The following is a 24,123-nucleotide window of genomic DNA, read 5'->3' as shown; positions in this document are numbered from 1 at the left end:
CTGGAGAAAGCTCTCGAGGGAGGGAGTGAGCGAATTATCTCATAGAAATGGAAGATCATATTTCTGAAGACAAGAATGGGTGAAATAAGTCCATTTTATTTAACATAGCCACAGACCTCATTTCTGTAAATTAATGACTGAGAGACTCAGTGCACATTGTCAGGTTTCAGAGTAGCAGCCGTGTTAGTCTGGATCCGCAAAAAGAAAAGGAAAGGAGGACTTGTGGCACCTTAGAGACTAACAAATTTATTTGAGCATAAGCTTTCGTGAGCTACAGCTCACTTCATCGGAGGAATGCAACTGATGAAGTGAGCTGTAGCTCATGAAAGCTTATGCTCAAATAAATTTGTTAGTCTCTAAGGTGCCACAAGTCCTCCTTTTCTTTTTGCAGATACAGACTAACACGGCTGCTACTCTGAAAAAAGAAAAGAAGTACTTTTGGCACCTTAGAGACTAACACATTTATTTGAGCATGCTCGGGAGTTGCATAACTAGTGCATATTGTGGAGTTTTTGAATTATAGAGCAAGGAGACTGTGTCACAAAATGTACTTTAGTAATTTTAACAATTGTATCTTTTTTAATTTTATTTTTCAAAAGTTTAATAAATCCATACAGACATTAAAGTACAGTGACAAAGAAAACACATCACGAGTACGCTTTTAACAATAACACGATATTTTAATATTCACAGATAAGTACTCCTGAGCATTATAGCAAACCCCCCCACCCCACCTCCTGAAAAAAGGCACATCAGGAACTCAGTGTACCTGGAGCCAATTTGTCAAGCTGTCATGAACGACCAAGTGTCTTCACAGTTGGATCTTGTGCCTGTATAGATGGCGCACAGTGTAGCCACTGTTTGTCTGCGGGAGAGAGCTCTCCCGCAGACAAAAAAACTTCCACCCCCAACGAGCGGCGTTACCAACCAAGCACTGTTCACTCCCGTGCTTGTCCTCAGACAAAGCTGTTGTTTTTCAGGGAATGTTTTATCTTGCCGGCGTAGACAAAGCGTTAGCAGCCTCTTCTGTTAAAGAACTAAGTAATTTATTGCTTTCTTTTCAGATGCAATTTTTATGCATTCTCCCCTTAATATAGCCTTCAGTGCTTCCCATAGAGTTGGAGTAGAGGAGACCGTATTTGTATTTTCCTTCAGGAAGTTGGTAATGGATGTTTCAATCATCTGAATAAATTCAGGGTCTCTAAGTAGACGTGTGTTTAACTTCCATCTTGAGGATCTTGTAACATTATGATCACTATCTATGTGAAGAGAAATGGTAGCATGATCAGAGATGATGATATTACTGACTTGAGCCTCCAGACATTCAGGAGCTAGCACCTTAAATTTCATAAGCAAATTGAATTTGAAATAGGAGGCATGAACTGTGGAGAAATGTGTAGTCACGCTTTGTAAGGTGCTTCAGTCTCCAAATACTCACTAGTCCAGTATACTTCAGTAGAGATAATGGATGGTTTGCACAGGCCTGAGATTTTCACATGGAACACAGATTTGTCTCTGATATCATCCATGACATCATTCCAGTCTCCTCCTAGCTCTACTGGGCCATCACCTCTGTTGGAAATTAATGTCAGTTATTTCTGTGATAAAGGGTGTGTTCCCGTCATTAGGATTATATACACTCCCCACAAATTAATCTCTTAGTATTGAAAATACTTTCAGCTATTATGTACCTGCCCTCTGGATCTGACCGTGACTGACTAGATTGAAGAGTTAGGCTCTTCTGGATTAGTATCACAACTCCCTTGCTTCTGGAGTTAGAAAAGGTATGATAGTAATGCTCCTCTATATGTTTTTAATTCTGTCTGCATCTTCATTCCTTAAATGGGTCTCCTGAGGGGATGCTATATGACATCCATTTTATTATGTGCCTCAAAGTTTTGATTCTCTTGGAGAGTCCATTAAGCCCCTACAATACGTTCCAGGAACAAAACTTAATAGAATACATGAAAAATCAGTGATTGTTCAGATACCAACTGATGCCCAATAGATTGACAGCCTCTGAGTTCCTCTCCATGCAAATACCACCCGCCTTACCCATGACATCCCAGATTTCCGGTATAGGCACGTTCAGATCTCACATGGTGTATTTGGAATCTACCAGAAATATACCTAGGTTTACCAAAATACTTAGATGTGCCAAGGTGTATAAATGAATTAAACCTATAGCTTCATAGATATGACTGCATAAGTAATAGCATATAAATACCAATATGCACATGGTATATACATATTTATACCAATAGACTAATGGAAAAAGATTAACATGAAGTGACATAAATGATGTGTGTGCAAACCTGAATATATTACCACCATACACATTTTAAAACAGTGCTTCTCAAACTATTTGATGTGGCGGACTGGCAATTTTTTTCCAATGTGCCAGGGACCGGTACCATATTTGTGCCATATTATTATCCTATTTGCATAGGCACATAGCACATCAGATCAGAAAAACTAACCTTCTTCACTGTATTAATTGGAATGGGAGTGTGCATACCAAGTGTAGCGTACTCGCAGAGATGTTCCCATTTAAATATATTGAAGACTGACTGAAAGGCTGTGCGTCTGTGTGGATAGTATAAAATGACTATTATTCGTTTACGATCCAAGAAAATATTATTTGAACATTCGTAGTAATACTAATTTATATCGGAAACAAAATAATGAATATAATAGTTGGTACACATTTTTTATTTTATGTTTATTTTGTAAACTAATACAATATTACATTACAAATAAAAAAATATTAAAAAAACAAACAAGCAAAGTCTCCTAACAAAGATATTATAAAAAAATTTATATATAAGTAATAAAATAAAAAATTATAATGAATAAAGTAAAAGTTAAAAAAAAAAGATTGAAAGGAATAGGTAACATTAAATTGAAGACATAATAATTTTGAAAATGTCATAATACTAAAATATCAAATTGATAAGCTATTTTATTAACACAATAATAGGCATGTTAAAACTTATCCTTTACTAATGTGATAGGTTAGCCTGCTTCTTCTTTGTCAGCTTATCCAATAGTTCAATTGAGGACAGTGCCATGCGCAATGGAGAATGAATATCCATACTATTCCTGTACTTTGTGTTAATGATACTCATGGTTGAGAAGCCAGTCTCGCAGAGGTATGTTGAAGGAAATGGGAGAAGAGTTTTCAGAGCAATTTCAGTTATCTCAGGATATTCTGCTTTCACTTTTATCCAAAAGGAAGCAAGTGATGTTGTAGTTTTGAAACTCATCTTCAATCCTTCGTCAGCAGCCAGCTCCAACAATTTATCCTCCATAGTGACAGTTAAGTCATCTTTCAAATGTTTATGATCATTTATGTTTATGATCAGCTCCCGTATCATCACATAATGCAGCGAATAGTCTCGAATTTAAATCATTTGCCTTTACATGGTTCACAATTTTTACAACCTCGCTGAGCACACTGTTTAGTTCTGTTGACATTATTTTTGTTGTAAGACTTTCTCGGTGAAGGAAGCAGGGCGTCAACTTGCATTCAGGTGCAAGTGCCTTAATCTGGGTAACCACTCCAGAATGCCGTTCTGTCATTGCAGCAGTGCCATCAGAACATAAGCCAACACAAAACTTGAAATCCAACCCACATTTGTTAACAAAGTAGTCGCTCACAGTCTTGAACACTTCAGAACTTGTTTTTGTTGGTAGTGAAGCAGAAAGCAAAAACTCTTCCTTCAAATCACCCTCATGTTCAGAGTGCACATACACCATCAGAATTGCCATCTTAGCAATGTCTGTACATTCATCAAGTTGCAAAGAAAAGTACTTTGCTAATTTAATCTGTCCTATGAGCTGATCTTCCATATAGTGAGCCAGATCGTGACTTCATCGAGCTATAGTGTCATTTGAAAGTTGCACCCGAGCCACTTTCTTTGCCGCCAGCTCACCCAGCTTTTGCATGCAGACATCTTTAATACAGCCTATCACTAGCGTCTCACCAATTGTGTATGGCTTTTTAGCCTTAGCAACGTGAAGCACTACTTTATAAGAAGCTTGCAAAGCACAAGTATTTGTCAGATTTCAGAGTAGCAGCCGTGTTAGTCTGTATCTGCAAAAAGAAAAGGAGTACTTGTGGCACCTTAGAGACTAACAAATTTATTTGAGCATAAGCTGAGCTGTAGCTCACAAAAGCTTATGCTCAAATAAATTTGTTAGTCTCTAAGGTGCCACAAGTACTCCTTTTCTTTTTAAGTATTTATGTGTGACACTTTAAAGATCTGTTTCTGACAGCCTTTTAAATCAACAAGCCTTCCTTCGAAGAACTCTTTTGGCTTTGAACTAATTTCATTATGTTTTGTATTTAAATGCCGCTTGAGCTTTGATGGCTTCATTGCGTCGTTAACCAGCACATTGCCACAAATAACGCACTGTGGTTTTGGCACTCCACCATCATTCGTGGCTACAAAACCAAACTGAATGTATGAGGAGTCATATTTCCGAGTAAAGCTAGTACAAATTCTTTTTATTGACAATACTTCGGTTTCATTTACATTGCCGTCATCTGATTCAGAATTACTTGCGAGTTCAGCAACTGGATGTCTCTTTTTCATAAATATGTTGATTGGGCCTCGCTTCACCATCTGTAAATTAGGCATAAAAATAATGAATATAAATTCCATTACCCCGGGTATATACTTAATTTATGATATTAGGATGAAAGCCGAATAAATGCAGTGGGAATGCTTTTATTGAGAAATATGTGCAGGAGAACATTGATTAATAGGGTAAGTAATGTTAGGATAAGAAGGTAATATACATTTTAAAATTAAATTGCAAACAGGACAATAATTGGAAAGTTAAGATGGTTTGAACATATGGAAAGAATGGATAATGAACATTAAAAATAAGATTTACCTGTCTGAAAGATATAGAGTGAGAAAGCAAGGAATTTCGAGAACTTCCTGGCAGAAACACGTAGGTTTGATTCTAGAAGAGGGGAAGGCTATAAGTACGAACAATGAGAGTGTGTATGAAACGATATATGGATATGGAGGAAGCGAGGACTGTCTATTTGGCTGTAGGTGTGTGGTGCTCGATTTCCTCTATCTACCTCGTAAGGGATACGGTGGGATAGGATAGAAAATAATTATTAAAATTTATAATATTATTAGTACTTACATTCTCAGATCAGTGGGTTCGGAGGGGGTCCCAAATGACAAACACGCAGAGATCCGTATGATGCTCTTTATTCAACTTCTCGATGGTAACTGCCGGTGGGCGGGGTCTTTATATGCGAAGGAGTGGGGTAAGCGCGCGCTTGCGCGTCTCATGCAAAACATGCTGTAGTGCTATGGCAGAATTATCAATATTATAACGTGCTTCTGAAAACATATTATTTAATATTGTCGACTTTATCCACTGATAATTATTCTTGGTGGAATTCCAGTGTGATTTTTAAATTATACTATTCTTTCTTTCTTGGAAACTCGCCGCGGACTGGCAGCCGATGGCTTGCAGACCGGCAGTGGTCCGTGGAGCACCACTTTGAGTAGCACTGTAAAAGTATATAAACTTTAAGTATGGGTAGAAACATAACAATAAATATGCAAGTGGCCATATATCACGAATAACATGCAGCTAAGCAGTTATGAATATATTGGCACCATACATATATATTATAAATGTATGAGTAAGCTCATAAATATAGCTATAAATAAAAGAAGATAAGAGTAATATAGTTGTTAGTATATTTTTTGTTGGCTTATCAATATACTGAAAGTATTTATTATTAACCTATATTACAGATAATTATACCCTGTAACACTCTTAAATATATAAAATATGTGTATTTGAGTTGCCTAGTTTTTCCCAATCACAGTTCCTTTTCTTCAGGGCTTATATTCTCCATTTATTTTCCTTTATCAGAGGATCATGCTGATACCTGTAGTGAGATCTGGTCTCAATTCCTATAGTGCTTGCCAAGTATCTGCTGGGGTTTTGAAGAATTTCACAGTGTGTGTCAGCTTCATTATGAAGATTGTAGGATATTTGAGGATGTATGTAATATCTGATCCCAGAAGAGCTCACTTGATGCTATTTAGTTTTGCTCTCTTCTTGCTTAAATTCACAGACAAGTCTGGATACAAAGAAAATTTAAAATCCTTATACTTGAGTTCATTTTTGCCTTGGAGCAGTCATCAGATTAACATTGTCATTAAATCTTTGCAGTTTAAAGACGATGGGCTTGTGGTTATTATTGGTCTCTTGATCACTCTGCTGCTGGCCCCTGCCACTTAATGATCCCTTTCAGTCTCTAGTGGCGGCAAACTGGGATCCAAACCTAGTATCTCAGATTATGTTCTGGAGCAAGCTGATCATGTTTTTTCCTTCCCCATGCTTCAAGGACCCCTAGTAACCATGGGTGTATTGGGGGGGGGTGCCCCCCACAAGCTTCAGGCAGGTGTGGAATTTGCCTCCCCCGCGCAGCTCCATTGGCCTGACAGGAGCTGCCCCCCCCAATACAGAAGTCAAACTATGCTAGTAACCACAAATTATTTTTGTAACCTGTTTTCAATATTTTCTTGTTTCTCCTCAAGACTGGTTACTCTTTGCCATAATGAACCATTCTCCATTTTAATTGCCTTCTTTTCTATGGCAGTTCTTGTTTCTTCCTTATCTAAATAGACCAAACAAGCTTTGACTTCTCCCACGTCATTAGAGAGCTCATGTATGTCTTGAGATAAAAAAATCAAATTTGGTAGTTACAAAATCCTCAGAGCTGCAAAGTCCAGTGTGAGAGACGGCTGGGTTCCCTTGGCCTTAGCAGGCATGGGTCATTTGGTGTTTGTTTTTCCCAGCCGGATCCATGACAACACAACAGAAAGGGTGGTCCTCATCTAGTTAATACCTTTCAGACAAAGTTATGGTTTATATACCTGGGAACCCTTAATTGATGAGGATTAGTGTGGGGTGGGGGGTTGAGGAGACCAGGAGTCAGGCAGCCACTTTCTCTACATGTCATGTGACCACCGCCCCCAACAATTGTAGCTTTAGTTTTAATTTAAAATCATACTTAATGTATTAATAAGTGCACCATAGTGTGTTTTGACATAGAGCTAGTTTTACTAATGAGAGATCCCGTAGAAACCTCTGGTATTTAATCTTTGGGAAGTGCAGAGAAGTCACTATGCTTTCGATGCAGATTATAAAACCCATGGATGAATGGGGTGTGGGTTGGATAGTTTCTGTAGTAATCAATACAGGTACCGTTAAGTTGTTGACTACTACAGATAGACCATTCACGCTAAAAATCTAATCAGCCAAACAAGTGGCATTGGACTGAAGCTGTGTAGTCTGCAGGGCAGTAAATGGCACTTGTGTGTATGACATCTGATTGTTTGATGTATCAGGAAGTTAGTAATAATAACCAGTAGCCAGTCACCCTTGTATTCCTGCTGAGTTAATGCTGTGTTCCTATTTGATTTTAATAACTTGCTGTGCCCATTGACACACTTCAGGGAAAAAAACAGCAAATGTCTCACAATTTCAAACATCTGATCATAATGAGAACTATTCCAGACAGGATGACTGTTCTCTTACAAAATGACACATGCATTACTTTTTAAGATATGAAGTGCCCCAAGGGTCAGTCCTGGGGCCGGTTTTGTTCAATATTTTCATTAATGATCTGGAGGATGGCGTGGATTGCACCCTCAGCAAATTTGCAGATGACACTAAACTGGGAGGAGTGGTAGATATGCTGGAGGGTAGGGATAGGATACAGAGGGACCTAGACAAATTAGAGGATTGGGCCAAAAGAAATCTGATGAGGTTCAACAAGGACAAGTGCAGAGTCCTGCACTTAGGACGGAAGAATCCAATGCACCGCTACAGACTAGGGACCGAATGGCTAGGCAGCAGTTATGCAGAGAAGGACGTAGGGGTTACGGTGGACGAGAAGCTGGATAAGCGTCAACAGTGTATCCTTGTTGCCAAGAAGGCTAACGGCATTTTGGGCTGTATAAGTAGGAGCATTGCCAGCAGATCAAGGGACGTGATCATTCCCCTCTATTCGGTATTGGTGAGGCCTCATCTGGAGTACTGTGTCCAGTTTTGGACACTGCAAGAAGGATGTGGAAAAATTGGAAAGAGTCCAGAGGAGGGCAACAAAAATGATTAGAGGGCTGGAGCACATTACTTATGAGGAGAGGCTGAGGGAACTGGGATTATTTAGTCTGCAGAAGAAAAGAATGACAGGGGGATTTGATAGCTGCTTTCAACTACCTGAAAGTGAGTTCCAAAGAGGATGGAGCTAGGCTGTTCTCAGTGGTACCAGATGACAGAACAAGAAGTAATGGTCTCAAGTTGCAGTTGGGGAGGTTTAGGTTGGGTATTAGGAAAAACTCTTTCACTAGGAGGGTGGTGAAGCACTGGAATGGGTTACCTAGGGAGGTGGTGGAATCTTCTTCCTTAGAGGTTTTTTAAGGTCAGGCTTGACAAAGCCCTGGCTGGGATGATTTTGTTGGGGATTGGCCCTGCTTTGAGCAGAGGGTTGGACTAGATGACCTCCTGAGGTCCCTTCCAACCCTGATATTCTATGAAGTGGACTAGCACTCTGAGAAGCTTAAAGCACTTGCTGTGAATGCTCTCTGATTTATGTTGTTCACCTGCAGTAGAGGGTTAAGATAAGTCTCCTGGATGAGAGATGTGCTGCTTTCAAGAGAAGTTTGGTGCCAGTGGCAAAAGGAGAAATGAACAACCTCAGAGGAGACCAACTATAGATACGGCTTAATGCACTGCAAAGGTCCTGAGTTCTCTTTGGGGCGTGGTCTGATACTGCAAGGAAGGTGAGACAGAATGCCAGTGAGGGGGTGATGGACATGGCACTTGGATGCAGACTGACAATAAGGAGGTGAGAAGTGACTCATGCCACATGGATGGGCCAAAAAGAGGCAGCGTCTCCTTGCCATCCTGAGCTATCGTCATAACTGGCAGGGAGATGGGTTAAAATGGCTAGCTAGTCATGCTGCAGACACCTCAGCGATGGAGTTTTGCCTTGTGACTATTTGGCTTCTGGTTTGTATTCAAAATATTATTTAGCTGAAGCTAAATTCCAAGCTTTTGCCAAAATAGCTATTCAGAGCAAAAGTTTAATACAGCCCTAGTGGTGTGTGTGTTTCAAAGTGACCTTGTTGTTTAAAATACTGTCAGTCTTTTCGGAGAGGAAAAATTATTTTTGATTTTTTGCAAAGTTTCTTGCGGATTTCAAGTTGGCCATACTTGGTGCTCTCCAAGCATTGACATCAGCAGGGCAGAATTTGGCCCAGTCAGGCTCTGATTCTGCAGATGGGTCTCTAGTGAGTTCAGAGGGGTTCCACATGGACACATGTATAATGCAGCAAAACCTCAGCAAAAATGGAAGCAGATCATGGGTGGTTGTGGGAGACATCAAGTGTGAAAGGAATGCTGCTTGAGAGAATGTAACTTTTTTTACACAGAGAACAGTTTGTGGAAGCTGTCTATTTCTTCATCCTGTCAATCACGTTCTGTAGTTTCAAACATTTTGTCTGGCATACAGAAATTTTTCACCCTTAAGGTGTGTGAAAACGCTGTGTATAGTTCCTCAAATGGCAAGTTGTGTTTCAGACAGATTTCTCCATCTGGGAAAGAAGTAAACAAACTGTACTTGAGCCTCGGATCTTGAAAAAGTTACTTGCTATGATGCATTGTTCAGGGAAGAGGCAAAACTCGATTCATGTGGGATATTACTGTAGGCAGAGGCATGATGGTTCAGTGTTTCAGACCATGGAAAGTGAGCTAATCCATCTACCAGAGTGACATGAGAACAAGTGAGAGGTTTGAGCTCAACAGTTGCTCTACAGGTAATTTGAAAGGAGAAGCTTGGAGGGTAGCTATACCAAGTACAGGGTGAGTTATTATTCATTCTTGAAATTTAGTGGTACATTTCTTTCTTAAAAGCTAAAGGGAGAAAAGGGAAGAAAACCTGGAGAGAAGGTGGGGGATGAACTGATGAAAGGCAGAGAGTTAATTGTAAACATTTTAGTGATTTAAATGGCATGTTTCATTCATATTTACATCACAGGAGTGCAGCTGCAGCAGAGGGTAGAGTAAAATCCCACAGTGGTGAGTGCATGTGTCTTCTGGCTGCGACACTGGCAACCTACCCTGTTGTATGGAAAGCATACGCTGTTGTGTGCTGATATTTGAAAATTGGGCATTCCCTAGCAAAAGGTAGGGCCATCAGAGGTTGCTTTGCAGGTTCCATTCCATGCTCTTCACTTTGACCTGTGACTGATTCTAATCTTTTTATTTCCACTGAAAAGAAGAATAGTCTTAGAAGTTTGAAGGTGGTCAGTTTGTAATGTGGACTAACTATGTGTGTGAAATCCTAGGCTGGGAACCAGTTCCTTAGCAGTATTGCCTGGGAGCCCTCCTTGGGATGTGTGGATTTGTTGGTGCCTGTCCCACCCATTGTGCCATGCTCTATGCAGTTGCCATCCTGTCACTACCCGCAGGAGAAGAAGCGTACGTGCAGTAGGGGATCTTATGACTGCAAGGCCATGAAACTTTCCTCTTCTGTGCCTGCACCACTTGGACTAGTCTGGGGCTCCTCTGGGCTGAGAGTCCACTTTAGGATATAAAGTGGTGACAGTCCAACAGCTGCTGTTCATTCAAGCTTTTGGTACATATTACTTGCTGTGACTCCAAAGTATAACATGTGAATTATTTTTCAAATAGGGAACCACTTTTCAGCAGTGAGTCTGAGTCAGTGGGAGTTAAGATGCTGATTACACAGCTGAGTTTAATTACATAATTGCATACTTAACCAGATTTGAACACCTGTTTTGGATTAATTTAACAAATGGGAGTAACCTGTGTTCTATACTGCTGGCAGAGAAAACGTCAGCTGCTGAAAGACCAGAGAGAACATCTGAAAGTGGAGCTATTTTTTATCTGGAGACAAAGGAAAACTAATTACCAGATTTCTTTGTGATTCAAAGAACAAACAGTTTGGGGTAGGGCTGGGCTGTTCTTTGCCATTTTCAGGGTCTGAGCTTTCCAGTTGCATTTGAATCACCTGCAGACTGGATTTCCGAATGGGCACTCCAACCCTCCCTTTACTCCAGTGGTGTGAGGCCAGGCCTGCACGACAGACCTATATCAGTATAACTGTGTCACTCAGGGGTGTGGATTATTCACACGCCTGAGCCACGTAGTTATGCCTACCTAACCCAACCCCCCACCCAATGTAGACAGCGCGAGGTCGGCAGGAAAGCTTTTCCCGTCGGCACAGCTACCGCCTCTTAGGGAGGTGGATTTACTACGCCGATGGGAGAAGCTCTCCCATCAGTGTAGGAGCATCTTCATTAAAGGACTAGGGCAGCACAGCTGCATCATTGTAGTGCTGTATGTGAAGATGAGCCCTTAGGCCTGGTCTGCACTACAGAATTACTTCGGTATAACTGTCAGAGGGGTAGGCATGTTAGTTTGGATCTGTAAAAGCGGCAAAGAGTCCTGTGGCACTTTATAGACTAAAAGACGTATTGGAGCATAAGCTTTCATGGGTGAATACCCACTTTGTCGGATGCATGAATGATCCACACCCCTGAGCGACGTCGTTATACCAATATAAGTCTGTAGCATAAAGCTGGACTCGCATCTACGGGCTGGTGTAGACAGCACTATGTCAGCAGGAGAGCGCTCTCTCATTGGCTTAGAGCAGGGGTTGGCAACCTATGGCACGCGTGCCAAAGACAGCACATGAGCCAATTTTTAATGGCACGCTGCTGCCTGCCGGGTCCCAGTTGCTGGCCCCGCTCAGCCCGCTGGCAAACCCAGGCTGGCAGCGGGCTGAGCGGGGCCAGTGGCCGGGACCCCAGCAGGCAGCAGCGTGCCATTAAAAATCCTGCCCGCCCTGGCCCGCTCTTCTCCACCCCCCGCGTCCCCTTGCGGGGGCAGGGTGAAGAAGCTTGGTCCTGCTGGCCACTGCTGCAGGGCAGGCAAGCTCCCCCCTCCCCTGCCTCTTCCCCTAGTGTGCTGGGTTCCTACCCCATCTCCTCTCCCTCCCTGCGGCCAATGAGCTGATGGCCCTTGTGAGGGAGAGGGAGAAGTAGAGCATCTTCACTAGAAGCACTACAGCAGTGCAGCTGCAAATCTGTAGTGTAGTCCTGCTTTGAGTACTGCCCAAATAGAGAAACAAATGCTGTGGGTCATGTTTTTGACTTAGTCATTGTTGCAAATGAAGGGAAATTTGCTGAGATTGTCAGTATAATTACACCTGAATTTATTACCCTTGTCCACCTTTAATGACTTTGAAGTGATTTGTATTGCATTATAAAAATAACTTCTCACAGAAAGGTTTGAGGCGTTGTCGTCATCATCAAACCAAGCTTAGTGGAGAATCTACTTTCCTGCTGTTGTGGTAGGATAGAGGGAGTGTTTAATTAATTTTATTAGGGGTGATGAGTGCATTCTATTGTATGTCAGAAGGTGCTCTAGCTTTATAGGTGGAGCATAAAGGTACAGCTCCTAGTACAGAAATGCTGGGCTGAGCTACCCTGGGGCTTCCAGTTGATGCTTAATGTAGCAATGAGCAGCACTACTTGGATGCTCAGCCTATGGCTAGGGAATCATCCCAAGAACCTGTCGTGGTGCTCAGGGCTCCCTTCATGGTGCTTACCAGTGCCATATTGTCTGTATTGCCAGGACCTCCTGCTACAAGAACTAAATGATACCTGGTTCACTTGCTCAGCCACGTAGTCAAGGAGGAGAAAGCAAAATGGCCAAATCTGAGTGGGAAATCTATATGCAAGACCATTCCTTCCTCTGTTCCATTCCTAGTTGGAATGCTTCCTAGCATTGACTCGTCCCATGTCAAGTTTCTGACCAGCAGAGCTGGTGAATGTGCAGCACCAAGTGTCACAAGGAAGAAGTTGCGTCCGCCATAGGATTGCCAGGCGTCTGGTTTTTGAACAGAACACCCAGTTGAAAAGTTAAAAGTCCGGTTGGAGACGCAGCAGGGACCTGGGGCTAAGACAGACTCTCATGGTTCCTGGCCAATGGGACCTGCTTACCTGGCACTCAGGGCGCAGGCAGCACACGGAGCCTCCTTGGCTGCCCATGCGCCTACGGGTGCAGGGACATAGCAGCTGCTTCCTGGGAGCTACGGTAAGTGCTGCTGGGACCCCATGTTCCCTCCCACACCCCAACCCTATGCCCCGGCCCAGAGCCCCCTCCTGTACCCTAAACCCCTCATCCCTGGCCCTACCCCAAAACCTACATCCTAGCCAGAGGCTGCACACCTCCTGCATCCCACCCCCTGCTCCAGCCCAGAGCCCTCTCCCACACCCTAATCCCCTCATTTCTGGCCCCACCTGGAGCCTGCACCCCTAGTCCAGAGACCATAGCCCTCTGCATCCAAATCCCTGATCTCCAACCTCACCCCAGAGCCTGCACCCCCAGCTGCAGCTTGCACCCCCCTTTCACACCCCAACCCTCTGCCTCAGACCAGTGAAAGTGAGTGAGGGTGAGGGAGAGCCAGTGACAGAGGGAGGGGGGGATGGAGTGAGAGGGGGCAGAGCCTCAGAGAAGGGGCGGGGCCTCGGGGAAGGAGCGTGGCAGGAGTGTTTGGTTTTGTTCGATTAGAAAGTTGGCAACCCTAGTCCACCACCCAGATTTCTCTGACTTCTGGACCAGGTTGATTTACTAGATGTAGACAGGGTCTGTGGAGCAGTGGTCTCTAGAAAAAGGTAAGGTTTTTAAATTATTGCTGACTTTTGTGGTGATATGGAGGCAGTTATATCTGCTGGAGTTCTATTCTTGTACAAAATGATGTTCTTTAAAAAAAATTGCCTGGGATTTATGCTGCTTAAAACACATTTGTATAAATCTAGCAAAATGTAGTAGGTGGATGGGTGAGGTGGCCAGTCTGATTCCCTTTATCAGTCCTACCGGCTGTCCACATGAGCTCCTGCCACTGGCTCTGGTAGCACCATGGTTTTCTCAGTGCTCTCATTCCTGTGCTTCAAGGCCCTTTGTTTTCGGTCACCACTTTGCAGTCTCCCCGTTCCCTTATGGCTCTTATGGGGGTAGAAAGGGAGTGGTAAGCTGTCTCCACCTCAGACAAACAGTTTGCTTCCAGAAGCACTGGAGTTGTGTTAGGTTTCAGTAGGTCTTCCCATGCTCAGGTATGCTTGTCTTTTTGTTTGTACCCACTTTACTTTGCTAGTTTGGATAAAATGGAACCCAGATGCAAACAGCCCCTGATCAACCTGGCCTTCTCAATTCTCCTTTTCTTTAATCAGATATTTGAAGCTGTTATATCCACCTTTTATCTGGGATTTTCCATTGCAGGGCTAGGCATCATTTTATGCCATACCATTAAGCGCATAGGATTCTTACTACTCACGATTGCCGGATGGAAAAAATGCAGCATAAGAGTTGATCCAGCTCTGAGGGAGGAAGCAGTTCTGTTCATGCAGTATCTGCTCCAAAGGACCTGTGGCCTCAGGCCGTAATGACCATGTGTGTTTCCTTTTAACACTGAAGTGTGGAGAGAGTGTGTGTGTGTGTGTGTCTCTCTCTCTCTCTGGCTGCTGAATTTTGCCCACATGCTCAGGGTCTAACGGATCACCGTATTTGGAGAGATGGGGGAAACAGGTACCGAAACCACCTAGACAGGAGTTTACAAGATTCCATGGCTCTTACCACAAATGAGTCTTTGTCAAGTTTACACTATTCAACAAGTCAAAGAGTGGTCCCCTGTTTAAACATGTCTGTGCGGGACCCAAGGCTGAAGTACTGTGCATCAAGATCTCTCTTTACGCTGTCCTGGAGCTAGCTAGATTGGACTGGTGTGCACAGAAACATTTGAAATTCTCTGATCTTTCTTTTCATAATAAGGGCTGGTAATTAGCCCTAGTCCTGGAAGCTTCTTTTGGTCTGAATGTCATCAAGAATCTGCTGTAGCTCCTCATCTTCAAACGGGCCCTCTAGGCTGGGAATCAAAGCCTTGGCCTCCTCAACTGTCTCAGGACACAAATTAGCCAAACATGCCAATTCAAATTTATGGAGCTTTTTCTGGAGCAACAAACTGTGGACGCTGGCAATGGTCTCCCGGTTTTAGAAGCGGCTGAAGCGAGCCTTGTAGTTCAAAGTTTTCATGAAGACTTCCGAAAGCTCCTGCTCATCCTCGGCACTCTCATTCTGTTTACGATGCTCAAGAAGCACGTGCACTTCTGAATTTAGAAGCGTCTCAGCAGTTTCAAGTTCTTTGGGGAAGACGAGCTGCGAGGCATCCTCCTCCACGTCCGTGACCCAGGCCTCACTGCCTCCGGCCGCCATCGCTTCAGCTGGCACCGGCTTCCCCTCTGGAAACGAAGGCTGCCGCGACCCCCCGCCCTCCTCCTGCCTCGCGGCTGCGCGCCCAGAGCCTGCTTTTCCGAGGCTCCTGCCAGGCAGTGCCGACGAGCAGAGCGGACGCAGCCTGATGAGAGAGCCAGTGTCTCCCTCCCACCCTTCCCCCAGGCCAGGCTGAGGGGGGCCGGGCCCCAGTTTGGGTCCAGGGCAAAAAGGTCCCTCAGCATGTGTGGTGTGGCCTAGCCCCGGCCGCCATCTGGTGGGTGGTAGGCCCGGGCCCCTTAGGACTGGGCCAGTCCAGTTAGGAAGGAATTTTGTCCCTGGTCAGATTGGCAGAGACCCTGGAAGGGTTTCACTTTCCTCTGCAGCTTGGTGCATGGGTCACTTTCCGGTTTAAACTAGTGTGAATGATGGATTCTCTAACTTGAAGTCTTTAAATCGTGATTTGAGACCTTCAGTAACTCAGCCAGAGGTTATGCATAAGGCTATGATTCTGTCACGGAGGTCAAAGATTCCATGATTTTAAGAGACGTTTTTGTGTTCTTGAAAATTCCAATGAAAGTGTTAGATTTGAGAGAAAACGAGAAATCACTTATTTCCTTTAATATTTGCAGTACAGCACGTGTCAAAAATCCCATTTCTTGCACCATTGTTGCCAGGCCTGCGTTAAGGGGTAGCAAGCAGGGCAATTGCCTGGGGCCCCAAGCCACAGGGGGCCCTGCGAAGCAAGGTTACAGATAGCAGGACTCGGGCATTAGCTCCGGGTGTGGGGCTCGGGCTTCAGCTTTGTGCACATTTCCATGATTTATTGTTTATTGCCTGCGTCCTGTCTACGGCTTTTAATAAAAAATACCCGTGCCAAAATCATAGCCTTAGTCATGCGTCTATTACAGGAGTGGGTGGGTGAGGTTCTGTGGCCTGCAATGGGCAGGATGTCAGACGAAATGATCATAATGGTCCCTTCTGATCTTAAAGTCTATGAGATCTGCTGCTGAGACTCCTGGAGAGGTAAATTATTCAGTCAGAATTTGGGCATGTGACTGTTCAGGGCATGGCTCCGGAAAATTGGCTTTGTCATCATGTTTATTGGCTCTTAAATAAACTTTTATGACAAGCTGTCATGCAGCTTTTGTCCAAGGCCATTGGAACATTGTATTTTTCATTCTTTGCTTCTCTTTTCCCTAACAGTTTAATGAGGCCTGAAAACTAACCTGGTGTAAAGTTGATTTTTATGATGATTGTAGGTTTTAAGCTCTGGGTTTCTGTAACATGCCTGATTTATTTAAAGCTGCTATTTGTGGCTTTTAGAATAAATTAACCAGCAAACCAACCTGATTATTTGCTTACGTGACACATGAGTTGTACTGGGCTCATGAATGTGACTTGGTTTTAGCAGACATAGAAACAAAAGGTGCTTTGGTAGACCCAAAGAAAGGTTTTACCCAGCTAATTTTTGTCTGTATCTACTATTTTTCATTTATTTGCCTTATGATCCTCGCTTTTTGCTGCGGGTTGGGACTCGCTGATCAGAGTCATGGGATTGTGAACTCACAAGATAGGAAGCTCACAAGTAAGGGTCTAGTGCTCTTCAGGTCCTGCACTTTGCAGTGCAGACATAAAGCCAGGCATTCCCTTCGCTCCCTGGAGCGAGAGTGGTAATGCCATCAAGGCACTGCCTGCTCTCTTCTGCCATGTGTAAAAGAGAGGCTTTCAGTAAAGCTGTCCAACTAACAGGGTGCTAGTTATACATTATTTGCTGATTGTCAGGAAGAAAGTAATGTCTTTGACAAATACTGTTTGACTATCTATAAAACTGGATGAATAAGGGAGAAAATTAATGCCTGAGTAATTTATTCAACTGCTGATAGAAAAGCATCACAAATATTACTTGGCTGACTCTAGTTTAAGCTCCTTCTTTTCATTTTATTCTGGGAAGGAGTCTTCATCCCTAGATGCTGCAGTGCGTTAGCCCACCCTATTGCTTTTCTGCCTGAGGCTGGAACTGATGTGTAGCGGTGTCGGGTGCACTTTGGTTTCTCAGAGACGGGGGTTAATGGGTTTGTTTAGCTCCTGTGTAGAATGTCTCCATGTTTGCTTTTCTCTCTCCTAAGGAAACTCCTGTTAGTCCATTACACTAGGGAATGACTTTCTGATTTGTGTCAGCATATGAAGCTCACAGTCTCCCTCCACCTATATGGTCCTGGGATTCTACTGAAATCTATCTTAAACAGCAAGGATCAGTGTGCCAGTGAAAGAAACTTTCAGTGCATGCTTTTTGCCAAAGGTGACCTACAGACCAGGTCAGGACCCTCCAGTCTAGAATACTGAAGAGCTTGTGGCCCTTCTTTATCTTCCCTATTCCAGCTGTATTCAGCCTGAGAACTGATTTTTTGCAGGTGAATGTCAACAGAGCTATATTTCTTCATCCACATTTTCTCCCCTTCTTGCAGCGTGGGAATCTTCTAATACCGGTTGTTGTTTCCTGTTTCACATGAAGCTGTGCTGAGGCCATGTGATATTATTTGCTTAGCTCCTATTTAACACCTAGAGGGTTTTTTTCCTGCTGTGCCATTGTTAATAACTCAGTGCTTTCCAATCCGAAGCTCTGAGGTAGTGACTGAATATTCTGTACCTTGCTTTGTTTGATCTATTCCAAAGTCTATTGTAACACCGTCCTTTTTGTTACTTCAGGTGACACAAATTGTCTGATGAATTCTGATGAGTATCCTGTGATGGATAACAAGAACTTGGAAGCAGAGATCCACCCTCTGAAGAATGAGGATGGGAAAGCTCCAGATAACCACGAGAACTGTGCAGAAAAAGCAGCTCTCTGCAGGAAGCCCACCCGCTTGTCTCAGCTCTCCCGATGGCGCACTGCTGCCTTCTTCCTTTCATTATTCCTGTGCCTGATTGTGGTGTTTGCCTTTTCGTTCATCATCCCATGTCCAGTGAGGCCTGTTTCACAAAGGACGTGGAACAGGAAATATGACCGTGCGGGTGAGTCTGATGTACTAAACAGTATTTCTAAACGCTCATTTCCCTGTGCTCATCATAGTCAGGATTGTAGAGCCCTGGCCAAGGTGTGGCCTCAGTCTAGGGCCTGCAGGGACGTTGCCCATGAGAGTGTGAGCTGCAGGTATCCCAGGTTTTGATATGCAGTGGCCCCCTATCTTAATTGGAGTGGCCTTCTGGTAGGTGTTTGAAATCTTTTATACATAGGCAAATTAGTGCTGCCCTCAAGCACTGGAAAGGTAGCAGATTGGCCCTCGGTTGGGCAAAGCTTGAGAGGATGTTTTTACAGAATTGCCCTTTATTGTGGTTGAACTTTAACTTAAAATGTTCTTTAAGTGCCTTTGACCTGAGACTTAAGAGCAGTAACGGGGTCCTGCCTCCATCAGAAATGAGTACCTCTATCTTACCATCATTGGATTAGTGAAGGGAGAGAATCGTGTCTTGTAAATTACTCTCACACTTAATTCCGAAGAAAAATGTCCTTTTATTGAGCTCTTCTGTGAAAAGCTAGGTAGAGCTCCACTGCATGCCAGACCTTTGACACTACATCCTTCTCTGCCCTCACAATTTACTATGCCACTTTAATCCTCCTCCTTCAGTTTAAGGGGAGGAGCAGTTCTTCTGTCTTGTGTGTTCCTAGCTTAACAAACCATGGCCACAATTCACAGACATCACGCACATCAGCAGGGGATCAAATCCAGTACTTCCGTATAAACACTGGCCTCTACCCTTTGCGCTAAAGGAGAGCTCCATTGACTGAGAGCTAGTACTAGGCTGTTATATCCACAAGTGCCAGCCATTAGAGAGAGACAATTGCATGACCAAATCAGTGTATTACATTAGCACACTTTCAGAGATTATCAAATTCTCAACTGTTTGACTCCCCTAACTGCATAAGATTTCCTAATATTTACTGTTGGATACAACTGTTGTTGTTGTATTTTTATGGTAGCTCCTAGGGATCCTGATCCTAGACCAGAGATCCCCCTGTGCTAGGCTCTGTTCAAACACTAGTATAAATGAAGTGCTAATCTATCTTGGCATTGCTTTCCCAAAGAAAAAGGAAGGGGGCAGCAATCGTGCTTTTAAGAAAATGCATTTTCCTCCAGTTTACCTGCGTTGTCACTGTACCCTTCAATCCTGTTGATCCAAGCGCTGCTCTCTAGCATCCGGTTTGTGATCTCTCTGCAGTGACCTACAAGTTTCTGGCTGTAGAAGATGTGAACGAAGACAAAGTACAAGATGTTATCTTCGTTTTCAAAGATACCAATGGCAGCAGCAGTTTTAACAGATCCTGCTCAGATGAAGGTAACTGTGACTCTAAGCAGGAACAGACAGAGGCATAGTGGTATGGGGTGTGCTTTCTCTTTTAGTGCTGGTTAGTAATGCTGCGATGACAGAGACCCCTTGGGTGGATGGAGTTGTCCTCACCAGAGATGAGGAATAAATCTCCCAAGGATCTAGCATTCGATGTCTGTGCAGCACGTGTCTAGCCCCACTGCTATCTTTGAGTCCCGAAGCAGGAACCACTATTCACCAAGCCAGGAGAAAAAAGGAGAATTGAGAGAGACAGTGTGAATATAAAGGGGAAACATTAGCACTGGCCATGTGGGGACAGGAGGTGGGGGGACAAGTTACCCCACTGAACTGGTTGTGTGCACGGACAGGTAGAAGGGAGGACAGTACTCTTCCCTCTGCAATGTGTTCTTTCTTCAGGCCTTTCCGCTCCATGTGCCTTTGTTGCTGCTGTCTCGGGCACCAACGGCAGCACGCTCTGGGAGAGGCCTGTCACTGAAGACCTCCTGTGGATGGAGTGCGCCATTGAGCAGCTGGGTGGGGCTCAGTCACCGGGCTGTCTTGTCATCGGGAACCCAGAGTTACTAACTGCAATCAACCCTCACACAGGTAGGCTAAGGGGCAGAACTTTACTGAACCACAGGAGATTCACACCTCTGCTATTGCTTTTCATCCCTTCTGTCCCCTGGCAGTAGGGAACCCTGATGGTATGCTGGCTTATGAATAAGGTACAGACTAATGCAAGGTATTTCATCAGCGTGAAAACATAGCAAATGCATCCACGTTGCAAACATCACTAAGGCTGTGAGAAGCCAACATGTTCCCAGCCAATTCAGTTCTGAAGCTGCCATTTCGTCTCGCTGTGTTTTTTGGGTACTGTCTGTGCTGCAGTCCCTAACATCCCTCTGCAGTGCTCAAATATGCTGAGGGGAAATGGGAAGAAACTTTCAGCCCTAGCTGGGAATGTTTCTGATGGGGATTGTGTGCCTCAGATATGAGGAGAAGAAATGTTTAGTTGCTTATATACCAATGCTTGGAGTCCAGGTAGCAAGCAAAAGCAATTGGGAATTTTCATTGAGGAGAAATGTGATATAATTGGCATTCCTGAAACCTGATGGGATGATTCACATGATTGGAATGTTCAAATCACTGCTTATCACCTGTTCAAGAAGGACCAAGTGGTTAAAATAAGAGTGTGTAGCGGGGCACTCTGCATTAGACACGATTACCTGTTTTAGATTTATTGGGAACTCAGAAGTGCAGGGACTTGAATGTACACGGATCAATGCGCCAACTAATAAAGCCCAGAAGGATGAATGGTGGGGCTCTGTTACAAACCCCCAAATCAAACCTGAGAAGAGGATGAGGTACTCCCAAAACACCGATCTGTAATGTGTTAAGACAGAAATTGTGTTGTTTTGAGGGACCTTAGTTTGGGGGATGCATGCTGGGGGTCTTCTGCAGCCTGTAGAAAAACATCATTAGAGTCTTAAAATGATAGAAGATAATTTTCTAACACAAAGGGTATTGCTTCCAACACTGGGGAACTCTAGTTTGGATGGGTAAAGATGAATATGCCACTGGAATGGAAGTTGGCAATTGCCTAGGCCAAGGGTAAACAAGGAATGTTTGCCTGTATAGCTATACCAGTATTCTACCTATATGATAGCTGTCCTGGTATACTGTACTGGCAGAGTGCTCCTAGTGTGGATGCAGCTTATACCACCAAAACAGCTCTTTCACCTTTATAGCTTAATCCAACTAATGATGTGCCAATATTTAAAAAAAAAAAAAAAAAAAAAAAAGCCAGCTGGATTATGAGAGTAATGAGGCTGGTTAGCCTGCATATCAATCCCAGGCAAAATAATGGAACAGCTGAGTTGGGATTTCATTAATAGAGAGTTTAGGGACGGGAATATAATTAAGCCATATTGACTGGCATCAATTCATAGCTGTAATATATGAAATACTTTATAAGAGGCTTTTCTTAGTATTGCATGACATTCTGATTAGCATTGTACAGTATCAGTAAAGAACACATTAAATGGATTGACCAGCAGTTTTCAAAAAGCAGCTGTCAATGGGGAATCCTCTCTGAATGGGGGTGTTTCTAGTGGGGCTCAGCAATGAGCACCGCCAGTGCAGGTAAACCAGTGGTTCTCAATCTAATTACGATTGTGTGCCGGATATGCAGCTCTCACTATGTTTTGTGGGCCGTATCCACACGCAATATATATACTACATGTATGGTCACTTGGGCTGCAACTGTGTGATGAGGGGGCCACAGGCTGAGAACCCCTGAGATAGATGTTCTAGAGGTTTTTAAGCTAGCGCCCTAAAAATAGCAGTGTGGCCCCAGTGGCAAAGGCGGCAGCAGCTTGGGCCAGCCACTCGAGCGTGCACCCAGGGGTTTGGGCGGGTTTGTACTAAGGTGGCTGGCCCAAGCTGCTGCCTGTGCCATTGTGGCCACACTGCTCTTTTCAGTGTACTAGCTCAAGCAGGCAGGGCTTAACCCAGGTATGTCTGCCCGTGCTGGGAAGCTGCTGTGCAGACATACCCGTGATGTCTTCAAATCAAGACTGGCTGCCTTTCTAAAAGATATGCTTTTGCCAAAGACAAGTTGTTGGGCTCAGAATAGAGCTAACTGGATGAAATGTAATGGCCCACTCTATACAGGAGGTCAGACTGGAAGATCTAATGGTCCCTTTCAGGCCTTAAACTTTGTGAATCTCCGAATTAGTTTTGTGCATATTTTTCGACAGCTGCTGATGTCCACTGTATTTCAGTGTTGGCAAAGTAACCTCTGTGTATCAGTATATCTTTTCTGCATCTCAGGGATGATATCAGACTTATATTTTCAGATTACTAGTTTGCTAGGAAGGGCAGCTCAAATAATTATGCTTTTGGCTGAGCAAAGCAAGATCCGACATTCATCTGGATGGCATTTCTCTGTCTGTCTAAAATGCGATAACTTTGGAACACCAAATGCGCTCAATTCCAAAATTTCTAGCCATCAGTGGACAGAACCCTATTGATTTGGGGGAAAATTGGGAAACCAGAAGGGGAGCAATGGTCAGCACAAAGCATATTTTGCTAAACTCAGGCCAGGGACTCTCTGTGTCCCCCAGTTCCCCTTTCCCCCTCCTGTGTGCCTCCTCTCCTCCCCCCATTTCCTTCCCCCTTGCCATGCCATTGGGCCTTCATTCTAACTTCCTGTGTGCCTCTTCTCCTCCCCCCTCCCTCCCATCTACACTGGAAATAGTTGGATGGACAGGTCAGAAACATGTTTGAGATTGGAGAATTCTGATGCTCCATCCTTTTTTGAAGCTCCACTTAAGCTGACATTCCTGTTCCAGGGCCACTTAAAATCAGCAGTTCCTCCCTCCCCTCAGTTAGCTCATTCCAGGGGAAAGGTCCCTTCATAACACACAAAGAAGGGTACCGAATTCAGAGAGAAATCTGGCACACTTTTCTTTCTCCTGTTCTGCCATCGACTCTAAAGTTTCTAATTCCTCTTCACAAAAACAGCATAGTTCCAGGCCCTTGTTATCCAGTACAGTTGCCTGAGGTGTACTGAAAAACTGAATATTGATTGCACCATCAAAGTTAAGCTGGTCAGCCCTGGCTCCCTTTGATGGGATTTAACTTCTAAAGGAGCCATCACAGAGCACATTTAAGGATTCATCAGAGCTGAATGAATTTGTTCTTAATCAAGTTTCCACCTATTCAAAAGGATTCCCAGCCTTATTCTGTTACAGAAAATAGCCTGGAGATTTTAACTGTAGATCCACCAGGCAGCCTTTTCACAGCTCCCATTCAGGAGATTCTTTCTCCGAAGGGGGAACAGCCCAGCTACTTTGCCTCCAACAGTCCAGGTGAGGACAATGAATTAAAGACCAAGACCTCCATGGTAGCATTCTCTGAAATGTTTCCAGTTCCACATGCAGGGCCAGTTTGGCAGAACTTCAGGGTCTCAATGGGTGGATGAGACAGTGGTGTAGAGAGGAGGGATTTAGGTTTATTAGGAACTGGAGAATCTTTTGGGAAAGGAGGAGCCTATATAGGAAGGATGGGCTCCACCTAAACCAAAACAGAGTGAGATTGCTGGCAAGTAAAATTAAAAAGTTAGAGTAGTTTTTAAACTAAACGCTGGGGGAAAGCCAACAGATGTGGATGAACACACGGTTCAGACAGAGACATCCCTTAGGGAGGATTTATTAACAGCCTGGCTCTATAACTTAGGAAACAGGAGAGGATATGTATTGATAAAGTACAAGTAGAAACTGAAGAGAAATAGGCAAATGAAAGAGTCCTATTCAGTCCCATCACATGAAGGGAGAAAACTAAATTTTGACACATTTTATAAGTGATTGTATACAAATGCAGTAACTCTAAATATTAAAATGGATGAACTTGAGTGCCTGGTATTGAATGAGGATATTGATATAA

General features: G+C 43.7%; 1 protein-coding gene and 1 pseudogene across 2 annotated transcripts in view; one reads left to right on the top strand and one right to left on the bottom strand.

Annotated features, from left to right (window-relative positions):
- FAM234A (family with sequence similarity 234 member A) overlaps nt 1–24,123 on the top strand; it is a 50,777-nt gene that overhangs the window by 11,039 nt on the left and 15,615 nt on the right. The window contains exons 2-4 of the mRNA XM_084641678.1: nt 18,058–18,363; nt 19,570–19,686; nt 20,095–20,283. Coding sequence (XP_084497804.1) covers nt 18,075–18,363; nt 19,570–19,686; nt 20,095–20,283 — 595 coding nt within the window. The 5' untranslated portion in view covers nt 18,058–18,074. The remainder of the gene's footprint in view (nt 1–18,057; nt 18,364–19,569; nt 19,687–20,094; nt 20,284–24,123) is intronic.
- Nucleotides 14,724–15,363, bottom strand: LOC311527686 (DNA-directed RNA polymerase II subunit RPB4 pseudogene; annotated as a pseudogene). The gene has a single exon. The product of its transcript is annotated as a DNA-directed RNA polymerase II subunit RPB4 pseudogene (transcript).

Source organism: Lepidochelys olivacea, assembly GCF_965140295.1.
Source record: "Lepidochelys olivacea isolate rLepOli2 genome assembly, chromosome: 10".
Lineage (NCBI taxonomy): Eukaryota > Metazoa > Chordata > Testudines > Cheloniidae > Lepidochelys > Lepidochelys olivacea.
The sequence above is the reverse complement of the archived record's forward strand: the minus strand, read 5'-3'. Positions and strand labels throughout refer to the sequence as shown.